Genomic DNA, 20,073 nt, shown 5'->3' with positions numbered 1-20,073 from the left:
GTAAAAATTCTGGCTATCGGGCTGGAGAGATGGCTCAGTGGTTAAGAGCACTGGTTGCTCTTCCAGAGGTCCTGAGTTCAATTCCCAGCAACCACATGGTGGCTCACAGCCACCTGGAATAAGAACTGATGCTCTTTTCTGGCATTAGGGTGTACATGCAGATAGAGCACTCATACATAAAATAAATAAATCTTTTTAGAATAAATCCTGACTATCAGTACGATTACCAACATTTAAGTGGGCAAGTGGCTTACTAGATATCTTCATTTTCTTCATATTCCCACTACTTATAACACTTATTTAAAGCAAAATGGTAGCATGTGTTTTGTGTTTTTATTACAAATTAAAAAACAAAAGATACTACAATAAAAGTACAAAATTTGAAAGTGAAGGCTAAATTTTTGCAGTATTCTTCAAGCAATAAATGTGCATAATGATTAACTAAGAATGTTATAAATTCCAAGGGAAAGGCCAAAACTCCTTTTAAAATGGATACAAACAGTAGGTGAAGGACCAGAGAGATGGCTGTCATATGTGCTTGCTATGCAATTAAATGTAATGCCCTAAGTTTCATAATATCTCCTCCTCATGTGACATTTTTCCAGGCTACAGTACCGAGTATTTCAGGGCAGCCCATGGGAAACACCCATAACAGTTATCTATGTGACTGTGTAGATTCAAAGGATGGAAATGTGTCTGCCTGCTGTCCTGCAATGTACTGTATCTGACTGGTTAAATGTGTCACCACAAGAAATTAATCCCACAGACTTTCCATCATGTCTGGACTGTCCCCTCCCATAGCTGTTCAGGGTGCCTGGATGACTGATAAAAGGACAACTGTTTGTGGATAAGGAGATGCTCAGTCATAGTCCCTCGCCGGGGAATAGATGGCTAACACAAAATGAACTGGATAGGTGTTGTTGTTGTTTGGACTCTTTTTTTTTTTTTCCGAGACAGGGTTTCTCGGTGTAGCCCAGGCTGTCTTGGAACTCACTCTGTAGACCAGGCTGGCTTCGAACTCAGAAATCCACCTGCCTCTGCCTTCCAAGTGCTGGGATTAAAAGCATGCACCACCACTGCCCGGCGATTTTTGTAGTTTTGTGTGTGTGTTTCTTCATTTTTTTTTTTTTTTGTAAGATAAAGAAAGGGCAGGATGCTGGTGAGTGGGTAAGTGGGGAGGATCTGGGGTGATTGGGAGAGAGGAAAGCATGGTCAAAATATATTGTATGAAAATAACTTTTCCTTTTCATTAAAAGATGTTTAAGACAGCCAAGCTTAATGCTAATTGTGAAAGGTTTCAGAGATGGAGCTTGGCAGGTTCAAGTAGAGTTTGAAGGCAAGCTGCTAAGAATATAAGGCTCTGATGGTCCTTGAAGGCAAGACACCATTCATTTGATAATAATTAAATTTGGATACTGATAGTAAATATCAAAAGAGAAAAAGGAAAAGAAAAAAAGAAAAAGAAAAAGAAAAAGGAGAAGAAGAAGAAAAAGAATAACTGTAGGTGAGAAAGCAGTTACATATCAGAGACAGCAAACAAGAAATATTAACCTGCTCTGGAGCCAGCCAAACTGCCCTGAGCAGCCTGATGGCACAGGAGGACCTCCACTCTCCACCCACCTCTGCCCACCTTTGTGGGATCTACAGATCCTGAACCATACAGACCTGCAGATATGGACCCATACAACCCACGGATACCCGTTAGAGGCCTGGCAAATCAGCATCATCAAGGTTAACCTCCCTCCCAATATCTATTACAACAGGAGCATCCAGGGACCAAAGCCATCCAGATGGCTAAGGGCCCTCAAAAAAAAAAAAAAAATCAACAAAAGCCAGGGCAATATGATACTTTCAGAGCACACACACCCTCCTACAGCAAGCCCTGGATATCCTAACACAACTCAATCACAAGAAAATAACGTAAATCCAATCTTATAAAGATGACAGAGGCCTTTAAAGAGGAAATGAACAAGTCCCTTAAAGAAATACAAGAAAATGCAATCAAACAGGTAGAGGTCTTTAAAGTGGAAACAAATAAATCCCTTAAAGACATACAGGAAAATACAATTAAACAGGTGAAGTATTTCCTTCATAAAACTTCAAGACCTGAAAGTGAAAAAAGAAGCAATAAAGAGGAAATCCTAGAGATGGAAAATCTAGGGAAGAGAACAACAAATATAAGCATCACCAACATAACTCAGGCAATGAGAGAATCTCAGGCATGCAAGATACAACAGGACAAACTGATACATCAGTGAGAAAATAATGTTAAATCTAAAACATTCTGACACAAAACATCCAGGAAACCTGGGATAACGTGACAAGTCCTAACCTAAGAATAATTGAAATAGAAGAAGGTAGAGTCCGCGCTCCAAGGCCCAGAAAATATTTTCAACTAAATCACAGAAGAAAGAAAGAAAGAGAGAGAGAGAGACAGAGAGAGAGAAAGAAAGAAAGAAAGAAAGAAAGAAAGAAAGAAAGAAAGAAATTCCCAACCTAAAGAGATTTCTATAGACATATACAGGAATCTTATAGAACACCAATTAGACTGGACCAGAAAAAAAATCCTCCTGTCACATAATAATCAAAACATAAAAATCTACAGAACAAAGAAACAATATTAAAAGCAGTAAGTAAGGGGGGCCAGGTAACATACAAAGGCAGACCTATCAGAGTTACACCTGACATCTCAACAGAGACTGTAAAAGCTAGAAGGGCTTAGACAGATATATTGCAACCTCCAAAAACCCAGATGTCAGCCATGCTAGGCTCCTGTCTGAGAGCACATCATCAGTAATAGTGTCAGTGTTTGGTACCTGCTCATGAGATGGACCCCAAGTTGGGCTGATCACTGATCATCTTTTCTGAGTCAGACTCCTCCTCTGAGGTTGATTTTTCCTCTTCTGATTTATAACTAACCTCTCCTGAGCTACTTTTCTCAGACTTTTGTGTTGAGAAATAAGCCTCGCAAGCAGGAGCACTACCACACCACCAAAGTGGGGTTCTGGCTGGAGCTGGTCCTGAAGGAGGAAAATTACTGAACTCTTTCTGAACTCTTCAACTCAGAGTCCTCCTACCCCTCCCATCTGGAGATTGTTCCCGGAACACTCCTGAACTTCTCACCCCAGAGTACATTCCTGAACTCTTCACCCCAGAGTCCGACCCCCTCCCAAATGAAAACTGTTCCAAGAACATTTTTTAGATAAGGGTCTCCTGGAACAAACCTAGTCCAACCCCTCCCAACTGAGGACTGTGCCAGGAACATTTTTGAGATAAGGGTTTGAACAAACCTCAGAATGTTCCAATAGATCGGGTACATTGCCAAATATAGGACACGACCCCTTGGTTATGGAAAGCCCCTTGGAAAAACCCTTGGCAAAACCCCTTAGTGACGCAAACTTGTACTTTCCCTGCCCTGCTTCCCCCCTTGGCTTTTTCCTATATAAGTCTGTGAAAAATTTGGGTGGTCGTTGATTCTCCTCTACACCATGCTTGGTGTATGAGTTTCGGCCCCAGAGCTCTGGTTCATGTGCTTGCTTGTTGTTGCTTTATTAAATCTTCCTTCCTATATTCTGAGTTCGGTCTCAGTGTCTTCTTGGGTTCGCGGCTGTCCCGAGACTTGAGTGAGGGTCTCCCTTCGAGGGTCTTTCAGTCCAGCACCTCAGTACCATGATGCTCCCCCCCATCCCCACTCTAGCGCCAGGCCACAAGGTGCCCTGATGTAAAGTCATCCTCCGCGTCCTCATTCTCCATTGCTTCGGGTTCAAATCTGCCCAGATAGGGATGCCTGGCTGGGGATCCGGACCTGGGCCCAGACAGGACGGCCCTAGTGTGACTAATCAAAGGAGTTGAGCGTGAGGATTACGGTGGGCGCCTTCCTCAACGTGGGCGCCTTCCTCAACATCTTCATCTTCCCTACACTCTTCTACAAGAAGGACAAGCAGTGCCAAGAGATGCACTGCAAGTCATGCCCTCTCTACCTGGCGCCACGCGGGGAACGACATCAAGAGGGCAGACAGGCTGGCGAACTGGGTCACAAGTTCGATTCCCACACCAAAAGCCCCACGGTGGCCCCATCAGGAAAACGTCCCAGGACATGAAGAGTAGAGCAAGAGGGCAAGGAAATGGGCAAGACTTGGTGGTGGATGCCAGAATGAACTGGTTTGAACCAGACTGAACTGGACTTGACCGGTTTGAGCTGGGTTGGAACTCATGTCCAAGGAAAGGCCATGGAGTCCTTCCTGGTACTTGGGTTCAGCTACAGGTCAAGTGCTTAGACTTTTTTTCTTTTAAGATAAAGTCCAGTCCCTCTCAATATGATTGTATATATAAGCAAGCCCCAAAATTCTAGCAAAGAACTCCCACAGCTGATCAACAACTTCAGCAAAGTGGCTGGATAAAAAATTAGCTCAAAGAAATCAATAGACTTCCTTTATACAAATGATAAACTGTCTGAGAAAAAAATAGGGAAACAACACCCTAAAGAAGGAAATTGAAGAAGATATCAGATGTAAAGTCTCCCATGCTCAAGGATTGGCAGGATTAAAATAGTGAAAATGACCATCCTACTGAAGGCAATCTACAGATTCCAACACAAGTTTTTATAGACCTTGAACAAGCAATTCTCAACTTCATAAGAAAAAAATTAAAAAAAAAAAAAAAACACAGGAGAGCCAAAATAATCCTGAGCAATGAAAGAACTTCCAAAAGAGTCAGTCTCTGACCTCAGGCTGTAATAAAGAGCAACAGTGATACAAAACACCTGTGTGATACTGATACAAAAACAGACTCACTAATCAAAGAAAATGAATCAAAGACCCAGAAACAAACTCACACACCTATGAACACTTGATCTTTGAAAAAGAAGCCAAAATTATACAGTGAAGAAAAAAAAAAAAAAAAGAAAGAAAGAAAGAAAGAAAGCACCTTCAATAAATGGTGCTGGTCTAACTGGCTGTCTGTATGTAGAAGAATGAAAATAGATCCATATTTATCATCTTGCACAAACCTCAAGTCCAAGTGGATCAAGGACCTCAACATAAAACCAGATACATAGAGTCTAATAGAAGAGAAAGTGGGGAAGAGCCATGAACACACTGGCATAGGGAAAATGTCCTGAATAGAACACCAGTGGCTCAGGTTCTAAGACCAAATATTGATAAATGGGACCTCATGAAGCTGAAAAGCTTCTGTAAGGCAAAGGACACTATCAATAGGACCAAACAGCAGCCTACAGATTGGGGAAGGATTGTCACTGACTACTTATGGAAGAGGCTGTAGAGTAAGGGGAACACTTCTTCATTGCAGGTAGTAATGCAAACTTGTACAACCACTTTGGAACCAAAGTGTGTGTGTGTGTAGTAATTAGATTTCCTCCACAGACAGTTGTATTTTTCAATAATACATAATTGGCATCTTTCTAATATGGGTGCCGTGTTTTCCTTGTCTTTTTGCACTGCTTATGAAATCTATGTGTAGCAGACACTGCGTATGTTATCTTTTATTCTTAGAAATACTCTACTATTGTCCTTATGTTCTATATAAGGAAGTTTAAACAAACGGTTCAAAGATTCTCCCAACATCTCAAAATTCATAAATAGTTGAGTCAATGTTTCCAGACCAAATTTTTTTCAGGACCCAAAGTCCTCTCTTTGGACACGAATTTTCTTATTCCTATACATTCTTTAATTTCAAGGCTTTTCTTCTTCCAGGTGTCCTATAAATGTGCAAGGGCAGCGTTAATTTTACTGATTACCCTCACTAACACTCGAATACTTCCACATCTAGTTTCAAGCTTGCAAAGACAAACAAATTATTCTATTTAATCAGTTCCACAGAGTTCCCATTGTCCACCTTCTCGCCAGAGGAAAGCCTAGTTTTTTAGAGAATACTCGTTTCTGTCGGTACTTTTATGTGTGCGGCTTTCTGGAGGGAACTAAAGACACAGAAAGTGGGCGGTGAGGTGCCCCCAGGTCGTCCTTCAGCTTGTCTAAGGGTTTCCGGCTGGAAAGCTCAGGCCAGAGAGGGAAGCGGTAATCACTTACCAGTAACCGACCACTGAGCACCGCCGCCTGGAGACTAGAGCGGCCCACGTTGTCGCGCGGCTCCCTGACGTCACTCGACCGCGCTGGCTCCGCCCCCAGCGCTGGCTTCCGGCAGGAAAGCTTGCGGTTGCGCTTCGTGAACCACGCCGAGTGGGCGGCGCCGGGCTGACCGGAGGCTAACTGCTCTGCAGTATCAGGTGGTGCTCGCCAAAATGTCTCACTTGGAGAGCATGGTCCTCTGTCGAGAGGCCCAAGTGTCCACTTTGCAGTCCCTGTTTGGAGAGGTATTGTAGTCAGACTGCTTCCCAAATGCCAGAGGCGAATGCGTCCTGGATCCGTTCCGTTTGGGGGGAAGTACTGTGTGGATTGCGAGGCGGTAGGCTATCCCCTTATGTTAAGGTGGAGGTGCGGTATGACTGCCCCACACTTACCCAAAGAAACTTCTCAGTCTATTTTAAAGGAGACTGCAGAGGAAGAGCTGGCCTGCTCTACAGGACCTCGGCTAGGAATTGCTCCTTTTACTTGGACCACACTTTGGAGATTATGTGAGCCCCAAATAGCTACTGCAAGTTGCTGCAGAACAGGGTTTAGGTAGGAAGTCTGTTTGCAGAGTGTTTATTAAACGCCAGTTCGCCCGTTGTAGTGAGGTATAGATTGGGTCAAATACAGAGAGGTGATTGGTTTCAAGGCCAATTAGGGTAACGCTGTGTTTTAGCCTTTAAAATCCTTCAGCTTTTCCAGAATTATAAAAGCCAGGAGAAGTCTCGCTTGGGTTTCTCTCCCTGCTGACCAGATGAGATGATTTAGAGGGGAGAGGTTAACCTCTGAAGTGAACACAGCTAGGGCTTCTCTTTCACAGGCAGAGGTAACATTAATTTTTCTCAGCTGCCTTGCATTGTGCTCATTAATTAGAATTGATTGCACTTGGATCTTATCTGGGAGATGAGTAAATACAAATAGCCATTTAGTCTTCCTTTAGAAATGTACTTTCATCCAGCAGAGTGTTGGATCCAGTGAGTCTGTGGTGGCAAATGAAATAGTCATGGAAAAGTACTTCCCTCCATCTAAAAGGAGTCATGTTAGCAATTCTAGAGGTCAGCTGCATCTGTAGTTCCTAGTTATAATGCTTTCAATTTAAGTACCTATATTATTGAAATGTATAATTGTTTATGCTCTGTACATTCCTTCATTGGACTTGATAAACCCAGATTATTCTAATCAAAAGTACTCCTCTTTTTTGAGGAGTACTTTATTAGCAAAATAAGATAGGTAGGGCTGATTTAGCAGTCGGTCACAGAAAAGGTTTCACCTTTGCTCTTACTTAATACTACATTTAACAAAAACAATATTTTTCTTCAAGGAAGTTTGCATGTGGGAAATACAAAGAACCACTATAGCAAATAACTACAGAAGAAAAAAAAAGCTAGCTATGCTCTTAGAAGACTAAGTCATATGTTTAGCAAGTGTGTATTTTCTGAGCACTGGCTCTGTGTGTGGCACTGTGCCAGCTTCTGTCTTGTGGCACATGTTGGGGGAAAGTTAAGTGACAGTGGTGTCAGAGTTCATTTCAACTCTAGGTGACAATGTAAACGTTGTTTAAAAGGGGAACGTGCTGGTTAATTTTGCCCTCATGGGAAGAGAGAACATAACTGAAAAAAAAAAATATGCCTCCAACAGATAGTCGGTAGGCAAGTCTGTAGGACATTTTCTTGATTAATGATTGATTTGGGAGGGCCCAGCCCACTGGGAATGGCACCACTCCAGGGAAGAAAGCAAGCTGAATAAGTCAGTCAATAAGACACCTTCCTCCGTGGCCTCTGCTTCAGTTTCTGCTTCTAGGTTCTTGCCTCGAATTCCTGTCCCAACTTTCCTTCATGATGAACTATAACCGTCAGCTGAAGTAAACCCTTTCCTCCACAGGATGCTTCTGACTATGCTATTAAGCACGGCAATAGAAGCTTGTATGGGCAGGTAATACTATAGTAGGCTCCAAAGAGTAGGTGTATACAAGTGTGGTGGGATTCCAGAAGCCAGATACCATCTAGCTCTGGAAAGAAAGAAAAACAAAAACAAAAAGTCATGAGCTTCCTTTTTGCTTATGAAATGATATCTGAAATTATTTTTAAAATTTATGTCTCCCCAGTAGATGTTTGAATCCATCAGAGTCTACCCTGTTTTACACTGGTATCTGTGCTGCTCAGTAGCTTATAATTTTACAAGATAATTCCATAAGGGAACACACCTTGAGTTGAGTTGAATTTAAGTTCAGAGTATTAGGCACACGCCTTTAATCCCAGCACTCGGGAGGCAGAGGCAGGCGGATTTCTGAGTTCGAGGCCAGCCTGGTCTACAAAGTGAGTTCCAGGACAGCCAGGGCTACACAGAGAAACCCTGTCTTGAAAAAATCAAAACCAAAAAAAAAAAAAAAAAAAAAGAATATGTATAGAATATGTATATAGCACTGAAATAACTTGGATTTAGTATTATACTCTACTAATAAAACTTGTGTACAAGTTGGTAAATATTTATTTCTGGTTTCATACAGACAGAACCTTGTCTTTTCTTTCTTAGAGACATCATTTCAGCTTTCCGTCCATCTTTATTTATGGACACACTGCCAGTGGAAAGACCTATGTAACACAAACATTGTTGAAAACTTTAGAGGTAAGAATAAACCTAACCCTGATGTAGACCTTTATTCTTACGTTACTAGAGACGGAATGAATCGATACAATTTATTTCACCATCCAGTGCCTTCTCTATCTGCAAACCAGGGCAAGTAGAGGCAGCTTTGGGATTGTTAGATACTAAATGTTAACGCATGAAAAATGAATTACAGTTCAGTATTATAAACAGTTATAGAAGTATTTTAGATGCTATTTATTTATGAATATTATCATGTACCTACTTATGTCCTAAGCCAGCAGTAAGCAATATCTATTTGAGAAGGTATGGCTATGATCTGCAGCAAGTGTGTACACAGAAACAGATGTGCAGGCCACAGCTTCGGGTTGCTAACTCTGGTCTTGCCTTAGCTCCGAGGATGCATGTTTAAGATGGCCTGCTGAGTTGCTCTGAAAACTTGCATTTGAAAACTTGTCTATGAAGTATCCTGGAGATAATTATTGAATAAAAGCATGAAAATCCAGTAAGGAGTTTTGTGTTTAAGGAATGTATTATATTTTTAATACTTTATTACTTTTGCAATCACTTAATGTAAGAAGGGATTTGTTTCTGTTATAGATGCCCAAATACATGCTTAGAAAAAATACTATTATTTGAGTCAAAAATAGCACAAAAATAAGCAAGATACTTATTTTTAACAGACATTATGAGTGTTCTACATAAGGAAATGAATGTGAAAGCAAATATTTGTTGGTATCTTCCTACTAAATAAATGTAACATGTTAGTAAGTAAACTTCTCTAGTAAATAAAGTTCTCACTAGGAGTTTCAACATTCAAAAGTAGTTTGGTTTCTTTATAATAATATTTCGAGAGAAAAATACAAGTTTACTTTGGGTGCTAGAGGAAAACAAATGAAAAACTCAAATCACTGAAGTGAGTTTGAGTAAGGAACTATCTACAAAGACTGAGGTAGTCTCAAGGAACTCAGAAGGGACAGTAATTCATCATGGCATTTATCTCCCCCAGACCTCAAGGGATCTTAGAGACACTGTTGCCAAAACTGGCAAGACTAGCTGCCTTACAGAAGCTGAGCCCAGCTGGAGCGCTGGCCTTTACAGCACAATGTAGACACTGAAATAATGAGCTGCTTCCCTAGCCGCCCTGCTTCAGTCCCTAGCTGCTACTTCCTGTGACTTCTCCAACCAGGACCTGATGATGTACTCTACACGGTCAGGCTCCTGGGGCACAGGGTACTTAGAGAACAGTGGGGTGTAGACTCACAGAGGCCATTAGAAGCCACCCAGCAGACACTGCACTGTGTATGTTCTGTTTACCCTGCTGTGCTTTTTTGTTTTCAGCTGCCGCATGCCTTTGTGAATTGTGTTGAATGTTTTACTTCGAGGCTACTTTTGGAACAAATTTTAAACAAGCTGAGTCATCTTAATTCTTCAGATGCAGGGTGTTCTACAGAAATGACCTGTGAAACATTTAATGACTTTGTTCAGTTGTTTAAGCAAGTGACCAGTGCTGAACATCTCAAGGACCAGACTGTGTATATTGTAAGTAATTTGATATGATCATATTATCTTTAATTCGAAAACTGCAATAGATACACTTCCATATATTTATTTTGAGTCTTATTTTGTATAGTGCTCTGTGGAAGGTACTTTTGTGATACAAAAATGTGTTAGAGCTGCTGTTAAAAAGGAGCTTTGCCTAACAGAAGAGTTATATATAACACATATTCACATAAGACAACATGCAGACTACAATAAGTGGTAGCCATGGTATGCTAAGTACTGATGTTCATGACCATGTATATCTTCATGAGTGGTAAGATTTGAGACAGACCAAAGAGAATGAATCGGATTATCAGTTAGTTTTCTCATCGTTGGGACCAAGTGCCAAACCATGAGAAGGACAGGTTGGTTTTGGTTTAATGATCCAGCATGATGATTTTTATTTTGGAGTGGTAAACGTATGTATAAACCTCTGGGACTGGATTAAGTTACCAGTGCAGGTAGCTATGATACAGATGAGTCTTGGACCTGAGTCCTGTGGCACTGCATGGGTTTATGTGAACATTCCAGTATTCAGGGAATGGGAGATAAGAAGGAACACACATGAAGAATGAGAAGTTAGCGATATGGTAAGTCTACACACCAGATTACATTTGTGGCTCAGGCTTTAGTACAGCAATAAAAACAGAAGGCGTCTGCTTTAAATGTGGAGAGACAGGACACTGAAGGAATGAATGCCCACAAAACTCCCTTCCCATAAAAGATCCTAATGCCCCTAAGACAGTCTGTCCCCAGTGTCACAAAGGTTTCCACGGGAGAAAACATTGTACCTCCCTACATGGTAAAAATGGTAAACCACTAAAGCCTTTAAACTTAAGAGGGTGCAGCCTTCCAACAGTAAGAGATAACTGCTCCCATAGAAGCCTGATGGGTGTGTACGATCTCAAAAGCCTCCCACCCAAAAGTAACCTTCAAATAGATAACAAGCCATCATCCACACTCCTCAACAGATCAAACTGACACTGGCCCTACCTTTACTAGCTCTCAGTTCCAAAACCTTCTGCACTCAATAAAAAATTGCCCACTGTACAGGGATTCCCCACATCCCTCAAGGCCAAAAAGAGTGTGCAGTGCCTTAGAAGCTTTGCCAGGCCTTCCCTTTCCTGCTCTTTTAGCCCAAGAGAGCACTTTCTTGATGGGGTTCTTTGGGTGTGCACCCACTGGTTTTTATTCATTGCTGGCATCTTCAGAAATTGTCTGAAATATGTGAGACAAAGCTACAAGCCAGGTGATAAGAAAATACTCTAAGGTGAGCTCTGCTTTTTCTCTCTCTGTTTCAGAGGTTTCTTTGTTTTATAGAATATTCAGTGTTCTTAGTTTGACTTAGCAATCAGGACTGTACTGGCTGGTTTTGTGTGTCACCTTGACTCAAGCTGAGGTTATCACAGAGAAAGAAATCTCTGTTGAGGAAATGCCTCCATGAGATCCAGCTGTAAGGCCTTTTCTCAATTAGTGATCAAGGTGGGAGGGCCCATTAGGGGTGGTGCCATCCCTGGGCTGGTAGTCTTGGGTTCTATAAGTCAGCAAGCTGAGCAAGTCAGGGGAAGCAAGCCAGTAAGAAACATTCCTCCATGGCCTCTGCATCAGCTCCTGCTTCCTGACCTGCTTGAGTTCAAGCCCTGACTTCTTTGGTGATGAACAGCAGTGTGTAAGTGTAAGCCGAATAAATCCTTTCCTCCCCAACTAATTTGTTTGTTTGTTTCTTTTTTTTATGGTTTTAGAGCTTTATTGTAGAAAGGCAGGAAGAAGGAGAGAAGGGAGAAAGAGAGAAGCCGGCCATGGCCATGTGGAGAGCCATGTCAGTTTGTAAGTCCAGCCCCAAGTCAGTTTGTAAATGTTTAGCAAATGCTAGTAAAGAATGCAGGGACTGCTAATAATCACTACCATTTCTGTGATGTATTCTAAGGTGACTCTTGTTTAACTCACTGTTGCTTTATACGAACAGTGAAAATGTTAAAAATGATCGGAAAAGACAAGTAGCATTTTAGTACTATAAAAATAGTTTCATAATGTAACAACCAAATGAGGACCATCTCTGTAGACGTTGAAATGTCTAAATATACAGAAGTTGTCTTAGAGAAGGATGATTCAAAGATGTAACTGATAGACAATAAGGAGGATTGGCCCCTGACTGTATAACTAACTTTAGCAAATAGAATTTGCAGGGCTGCTGAGATGAGAAGGGAGAGCCAGGGTGAGGATGGGAGTATATGAGTCAGCACGATTGAATCTAGAAGACCTGTGAGAGCTGATGGTCTTTCTAAAAATGGAGAGTTTTGCAACTTCTAGTTGTAAAGATCATTACTCGCAAATGGCACATATGTCATAAACTGTCTCCCCTGAGCATCTGGTGATCCTGTAGTCCAGAGGGGTAAGTCAGTAGTAGAGTTGGCCCTCTTGGCAATGCAGGCCTGAGTGAGGTGGACTCCAAGTGGAATCAGGAGAGTCACGGGGGGTGGGGGTGGGGAGTCCTGGCTAGGCAGGAGTAGCAGGAACATAAGGAGGGGTACAGAGATCCTTCTCGGGAGCAGAAAGGGGAGCAAGGCAAGAGCCTGAGGCTAACCCTCTTTTAGAGGAAGAAGAGTTGGGAGTGGCGAGGCCTGCAACAAAAAAAGGTCTCATTCAAATGGGGCTTTTTAACCAGGTATTGTCACATGGTGATATATGGCACTTGGTTCAGTTGGCCCCAAGCCTCATAAACTAAACATTTACCCTGTAAATGATGGGGAGATAGAAAGTTCCGTCCTCAGGCCATAGGTGGGCCATTTATTCATGCAAAAGATGGTTAATGTGTGTGGGCTGAACAACCAGACCCAAATCTTCTGTGACTCAGGGAAAGTCCTGAAAATGGTCAGGCCCAGGCCCAGTGGGGTGCTTTGTGCTTATCCCATCTTAGGAATCTAAGGAAAATTTGTACAAGAGGACACAAATCACAATACACACAGACAAACACAGAAGGCATTCCCAGAAAAACAAAAAACATAAGGCTGTCTCAGACAGCCTGTGCATGTGAGGCCACAGCCAGTACAGAATCTAGATGAGAACTAGCAAGTTCTCCTGCCTCTGGTAGGGGGTTGGGGGCATCCTCCATTGCCCCTGGCCAGGTGACAAAATACATGTCAGCTTTGTCCCTCTCAGCCTCTAGGTTAAACCCAAAACAGAAACACAGAGATGTACAAGAAAAAAGACAGCTGGGAGCCCTAACTTACCAGCTGGAAAAACACTTTACTATTTGGGTCGGGGGTGGGGGGTCTCTAGGGAATCCCAGATGAGCCCCCAAATATAAGGGCCTGTAATTCGCTGAAGAATGATATCCTGGACTTAAATAGTATATAAAGAGTAGAAGTCCAGCACGTTGGGATCTCCCATTACCAAGAGAGAGAGAGAGACAACCAAATGAGCTGGTAGACCCAGTTTAAAGTACATTAGGGGAATTTCGGGGTGGGCAAGCTTTATCTTATTTTATCTCTAGGATTTTAGAACCATTATCAGGGTGTAGGGCTAGAAACTGGGTTGTTTTTTCTAGTACCTGACTTGGATGTGCTTGCCTAGACTTGCCTAGTTCTTAGGCCTAGTCTCTTAAGCTGCCAGTTTGAAGCCTGCCATGGAGTCAGCCTAGCCTTCTCAACTAGATTTAAGGCCTATTTTTGAGGAGGAAACTATACTCTAAGCTTGATCAGAACCTGTGGCTGAAGATAATAATAGACCCAGAGGGAGAACCTATTATTGTTTCCTTTCTAAATGAACATAATATTAAACTGCCTTCTAAGTACTTACCTTTATACCAATAGATTAGCACAGCTGAGAACTCATGAGAGAAGGTGTCCCTAAAAAGGACATCTGTATCATAATGCCTCCATACAAGGCTCAGAGAACAATGGAATTGGGGGTAGAGATATTGTAAGAGCCAAAGGTTGGGAAAGCCAGGGACAAAGCTGTGTCTTCTGAATATAGCAGCCATTGAAATCATGAACTGACTGCAGTTTTAGTCATCTGCACAGGATTAAGCCCAGTCAGCATTCCACCATGGATGAGGGAGGAGCTCACGAGGCCCCTGACCCTAATTGAGGAGGTAATGGCCGTTGATGACTGGTTTTCTAGAGCTAGTTTTCTTCAGGGCTGTGACCCCTGGTCAGTTGCCCATGCTCCAGTGAGTGCCCTCACAGTCATGAGCATAGGCAGCACTAACTGGACTCGGGTATTTCAAAGGAACAAGGGAGAACAAAGCATGAAGCTTGGCAGGGTGTGGGTAACTGGCAGTCCAGGAGTCTGAGAAGTGAGGGAGTCCATGGTGAAAATCCATTGTATACATGTACCAAGTTCTCAGAGAATTACCTTGGAAACCTTCAATGAGTTAATGAACAGAAACATTAGATAAGTAGTTAAAAAATCATGGAACACCAACTTATTGTTCCCTTGAGGATGTCGTTTACTGCACTAAAGGCAGGCAAGTCATAGCCCCAAGAAGATATCAGGCCCTAGTTTCTGAACCCTGAAATACTACTGTACTTGGGAAAAGGATCTTCACACATAGAATTAAGTGGAGGATCTTAAGGTAAGGAGACTGACCCAGTTATCTGGGAGGAAAACAGACTAATCCTAAATGTCAGTACGTAAGAGGATCAGAAGGAAACTGAAGTGCACTGTACAGGTGGACAAGACCAGACTGAGAGCACAGCAGCAAATCAGGCGGACGTGGGAGGATGTTTATTTGCCTTGAAGATTAGAGTGTTGTAGGTGACGTGCCACAGCATTCCGGAACCACAGCCATCTGGACCAGGGGACCAGAAGCTGGGAAGGACAGGAAATGAACTTTCTCTAGGAACCACTGGAGTTGTCATTGTGATGCTTGGTGAGAGGGTCTGTAGGATTTCGACCTTCAAGAACTGTGAAAAAATAAATTTTAAGCCTTTAGGTCTATAGTAATAATACAAAAACAGCACAAACTCAGAAAAATTGGCAATTGGGGAAATCAAGTATTTTTCCTTTTGTCCTATATGAACTCATACAATCATGAATCTTTAATCACCCATGAAACTAATGTGACTTTTTGGGACAAGTTTGGAGAAATTTGAGTATTATCACTAAAATTTTAAATGTATGATACTGTGGCTGGTTATATTTTTTAAAAGACCCATGGCCTCATTAGTCAGTCTTAATAGTCGTTAATGTGACCAAACTCATCACCATTTTGCTCTTATATATTGTGATGTTATCCATAAGTGTTTACCATGTAGGTCTATGTTTTAGGAAAACGTTATAACACTGAACAAAACTCGATCTTTGAGTTATCCAGCAGTTTAAACATTACATTGTATGTGTAGCTGTAAAGTTTTATCAGGGAAACTTCTGCGATGAATTTTAGAATATATTTCTGTCTTGGGTAATAAAGACTTGCAGGGTTTTGGGTGGGTTTTTTTTTGTTTTGTTTTGTGTTGTTTTTAAAGTGGGAAAATGAAGTCAGAATTTTATACTATGTGTTGGGTAGAACAATTAGAGAACAGCCTTTTAAACACAGCAGTGACATGTTTTCTCTTTGAATATTTAGATTACAATATGCTATTAATTATCTAGGTTTTTAGCTTAATCTGTTTAAAATATCTTTACAAACAATAGCCGTTTGGAAGTAAATTCAAATTTACTTTTAAAAAGTTACAACTTTTCTTTGTAGCATGGAAAATTTTAAAAAGTCTTACAATGTGTTGTACTTTATAAAATAGATTATGAACTGATTTTCATATAGCCATCTCTCTTTAAAGGTTCTGGATAAAGCTGAGTATCTAAGAGATATGGAAGCAAATCTTTTGCCTGGGTTCCTTAGGTTGCAAGAATTGGTAAGTAGTGAGTGAGAGTGACTTTACCTTGGCATAGACCAGGTCTGTCCCTATCCAGTGTGTTATATTCTCGGGTTTCTCTATCATGATCACAGTTGAGTTATCCATAGTAATATTAATTTATGACTTGATGGGCTTATTAAATTATTTTAGCTTTTCATTTTCAATTACAAAGTAATTCTTATCTGTTAAAGAATTTTAAGTGTTCACTCATTAGTGAGAGAGGGCTAGACATTGGATTCTACAATAATTCTTAAATATCTTTTCATTTACATCTACCACGTCATGCTGTGCTTATTCTGATCATCTGGATTTCTGTCCACTAGCCATGCAGTGTCACCATGCAACTCTCCACTTTACTGTGTGCTATCATCGAATCGTTTTAAAGCGGCTGTAATTGCCATCTAATGCAGAAAGAGCAGGAAGATTTAATAAGCATGTGCATCAGATTAGAGAGTAGTTATCATAGGGGAAAAGCACAAACATTTGGATAATTTGAACAAAAGTGATGAGAGAATTCAGTCTTTACCAGTGTTCATGTAGGAATGTTAGATTCATAATAGTTATGCTTATTTCCTGTTGAAATTTTATTCACCAACAGCCGAGAGCTAGCTAAGCAGACAAGTACTGTTTGCTCTTTTTACTTAAGAGTGATTTAAATTTTGTGGTTGCTTTATATGTTTAGTTTGGTTTTATTATCTTATCGGTGGTTTGACATAGTGTTTTGGACATACTTCCTAGCTGTATGCTTTTGTATTAAAGTGTTAAGTATAGCGTTGTACTAAGAACCAGGGCAGTCTCCCCCTTTGAAAGTTGCATTCAGTGTTAAAACACGAGAAACTGCTGGTTCTAGTTCCTGTTCTGTTGCTGTGATAGAACAGTAACCTTGGGGAGAAAGGGTTTCTAAGCCTTACAGTTCCACAAGACATCCTGTCCCTCATGGGGTGGGAGGGCACGGCAGCAGGAGTGTGAGCCCAGCCTGGCAGTTGGGAAGCCAAGTTGTTCCATCCCTATACAGGAAGGAAGGAGAGAGAGAAAGAAAGAAATGGGAAGTGGGGCCTTAAGGCTTAACCAGTGGCATATTTCCTTACTGCCTTCTGTAAGGCCCTGCCCCTAAAGGCTCCACACCTTCCCAACTGAAGGCCAGTTGTTCATATACATGAGCCCATTAGAGGTAATTCTGATTCAAATGATTGCAATGCTGAAAGTTTAAGGGACTCCCAGGTGCCACTGAAATCATTGTCTCCCAAGAGACAGTGGTTTTCTCGTGGTTCACAGTTGTGTTCTCTCCAGGTTCACCTATGGTAAAGAATTGGGGAGGAAGAAGGTTCACCTATATAGTAGAGAGTTGGGGAGGAGGGTAGGGTGGGGAGCACTCCAGGAGGTAGGTGTGAGGTCAGTACTCTAATGAGGTACCTGCCTGTGCTTGGTCCTCCTTTCATTTTGTTAGTTTGTTTTTGTGGCTGTGTGGGGTTTTAAATGGCTGCTCTCATTGTCTCTCATTCTTGTCATAGTCTTACCCGTCGTTTTCTCCTTATAACTAGTAATGGTGTTCAGGTGACCTTGGCAATATTAGGCCTTTTACTTGTGTCTTAGTTTTTTTTTTTTTTTTTTTTTTTTTTTTTTTTTTTTACTGATTTTTTTTTTTATTACATATTTTCCTCAATTACATTTCCAATGCTATCCCATAAGTCCCCCATAGCGCCCCCCACTTCCCTACCCACCCATTCCCATTCTTTTGGCCCTGGCATTCCCCTATATTGGGGCATATAAAGTTTGCAAGTCCAATGGGCCTCTCTTTCCAGTGATGGCCGACTAGACCATCTTTCGATACATATGCAGCTAGAGACAAGAGCTCCGGGGTTCTGGTTAGTACATCATGTTGTCCCAACAATAGGGTTGCAGATCCCTTTAGCTCCTTGGGTACTTTCTCTAGCTTCTCCATTGGGAGCCCTGTGATACATCCAATAGCTGACTGTGAACATCCATTCCTGTGTTTGCTAGGCCCCGGCATCGTCTCATTGTGTCTTAGTTTTAACTATAAAAACTATTTGGAAAAAAAATTAAGGTTAACTTAGTAAACACTTCCTGTTTTTTACATTAAGTATCTAACTCAAAGGAAATTTAAATTGTAATAAAACCCATTGTATACTGGAAGATTTTTAAGATGAACAGTTGGAAATATTACCAGTTTAAAATCACTGATCTTTGTTCTTGTCAACTTCTCTATGTATTTAACTAATTTTATAAAATGCCTTTTACCTAGCAAGAAGGCTCAGTGTTAGGAGTTCTTGCCCCCAAGCCTGGTGACCCAAGTTCTGTACCTGAAACCAACATGCTCATGGAGACCCAACTCCAGCAAGTTGTCCTCTGATCTCCACAGCCATGTGTGATAGGCAAAGGGGTGCTATATATGTGAGCACACTAAATAAGTACAAATAAATCTGTTGGTTTTCCATGAGCTCTATCATCAAGAATGTGGATAGAGCATACTTTTTTTTAATTTTTAATATTTTTTATTATGTATTTTCCTCAATTACATTTCCAATGCTATCCCAAAAGTCCCCCATACCCTCCCCCCCCTTCCCTACCCACCCAATCCCATTATTTTGGCCCTGGCATTCCCCTATATTGGGGCATATAAAGTTTGTGTGTCCAATGGGCCTCTCTTTCCAGTGATGGCCGACTAGGCCATCTTTTGATACATATGCAGCTAGAGTCAAGAGCTCTGGGGTACTGGTTAGTTAATAATGTTGTACCACCTATAGGGTTGCAGATCCCTTTAGCTCCGGGTACTTTCTCTAGCTCCTCCATTGGGAGCCTTTTGATCCATCCAATAGCTGACTGTGAGCATCCACTTCTGTGTTTGCTAGGCCCTGGCATAGTCTCACAAGAGACAGCTATATCTGGGTCCTTTCAGCAAAATCTTGCTAGTGTTTGCAATGGTGTCAGCATTTGGAAGCTGATTGTGGGGTGGATCCCTGTATATGGCAGTCTCTAGATGGTCCATCCTTTCGTCACAGCTCCAAACTTTGTCTCTGTAATTCCTTCCATGGGTGTTTTGTTCCCAATTCTAAAGAGGGGCAAAGTTTCCACACTTTGGTCTTTGGTCTTTGTTCTTCTTGAGTTTCCTGTGTTTTGCAAATTATATCTTATATCTTGGGTATTCTAAGATTCTGGGCTAATATCCACTTATCAGTGAGTACATATTGTGTGAGTTCCTTTGTGATTGTGTTACCTCACTCAGGATGATGCCCTCCAGGTCCATCCATTTGCCTAGGAATTTTATAAATTCATTCTTTTTAATAGCTGAGTAGTACTCCATTGTGTAAATGTACCACATTTTCTGTATCCATTCCTCTGTTGAGGGGCATCTGGGTTCTTTCCAGCTTCTGGCTATTATAAATAAGGCTGCTATGAACATGGTGGAGCATGTGTCCTTCTTACAGGTTGGGACATCTTCTGAATATATGCACAGGAGAGGTATTGCTGGATCCTCCTGTAGTACTATGTCCAATTTTCTAAGGAACCGCCAGACTGATTTCCAGGGTGGTTGTACAAGCTTGCAATCACACCAACAGTGGAGGAGTGTTCCTCTTTCTCCACATCCTCGCCAGCATCTGCTGTCACCTGAATTTTTGATCTTAGCCATTCTGACTGGTGTGAGGTGGAATCTCAGGGATGTTTTGATTTGCATTTCCCTGATGATTAAGGATGTTGAACATTTTTTCAGGTGCTTCTCTGCCATTCGGTATTCATCAGGTGAGAATTCTTTGTTCAGTTCTCAGCTCCATTTTTTAATGGGGTTATTTGACTTTCTGGAGTCCACCTTCTTGAGTTCTTTATATATATTGGATATTAGTCCCCTATCTGATTTAGGATAGGTAAAGATCCTTTCCCAATCTGTTGGTGGCCTTTTTGTCTTATTGACAGTGTCTTTTGCCTTGCAGAACCTTTGCAGTTTCATGAGGTCCCATTTGTCAATTCTC

The 20,073-nt window shown here is 41.4% G+C and overlaps 1 protein-coding gene and 1 long non-coding RNA gene across 2 annotated transcripts in view; one reads left to right on the top strand and one right to left on the bottom strand.

The window, feature by feature from the left end:
- Positions 1–6,112, bottom strand: part of LOC147004984 (uncharacterized) — a 56,016-nt gene extending 49,904 nt beyond the window's left edge. Inside the window, exon 1 of the long non-coding RNA XR_015046893.1 lies at positions 6,045–6,112. This is a non-coding gene — a long non-coding RNA (uncharacterized LOC147004984). The remainder of the gene's footprint in view (positions 1–6,044) is intronic.
- Positions 6,113–6,158: 46 nt separating this feature from the next.
- Positions 6,159–20,073, top strand: part of LOC147004983 (origin recognition complex subunit 5) — a 58,927-nt gene continuing 45,012 nt past the window's right edge. The window contains exons 1-4 of the mRNA XM_085836505.1: positions 6,159–6,328; positions 8,616–8,708; positions 10,029–10,229; positions 16,010–16,084. Coding sequence (XP_085692631.1) covers positions 6,257–6,328; positions 8,616–8,708; positions 10,029–10,229; positions 16,010–16,084 — 441 coding nt within the window. The 5' untranslated portion in view covers positions 6,159–6,256. The remainder of the gene's footprint in view (positions 6,329–8,615; positions 8,709–10,028; positions 10,230–16,009; positions 16,085–20,073) is intronic.

This window comes from Mus caroli, unplaced genomic scaffold (genome assembly GCF_978045245.1).
Source record: "Mus caroli unplaced genomic scaffold, Mus_caroli_1 scaffold_4, whole genome shotgun sequence".
NCBI lineage: Eukaryota > Metazoa > Chordata > Mammalia > Rodentia > Muridae > Mus > Mus caroli.
Note: the sequence above shows the minus strand (reverse complement) of the source record. Positions and strands in the feature narration are given on the sequence as shown.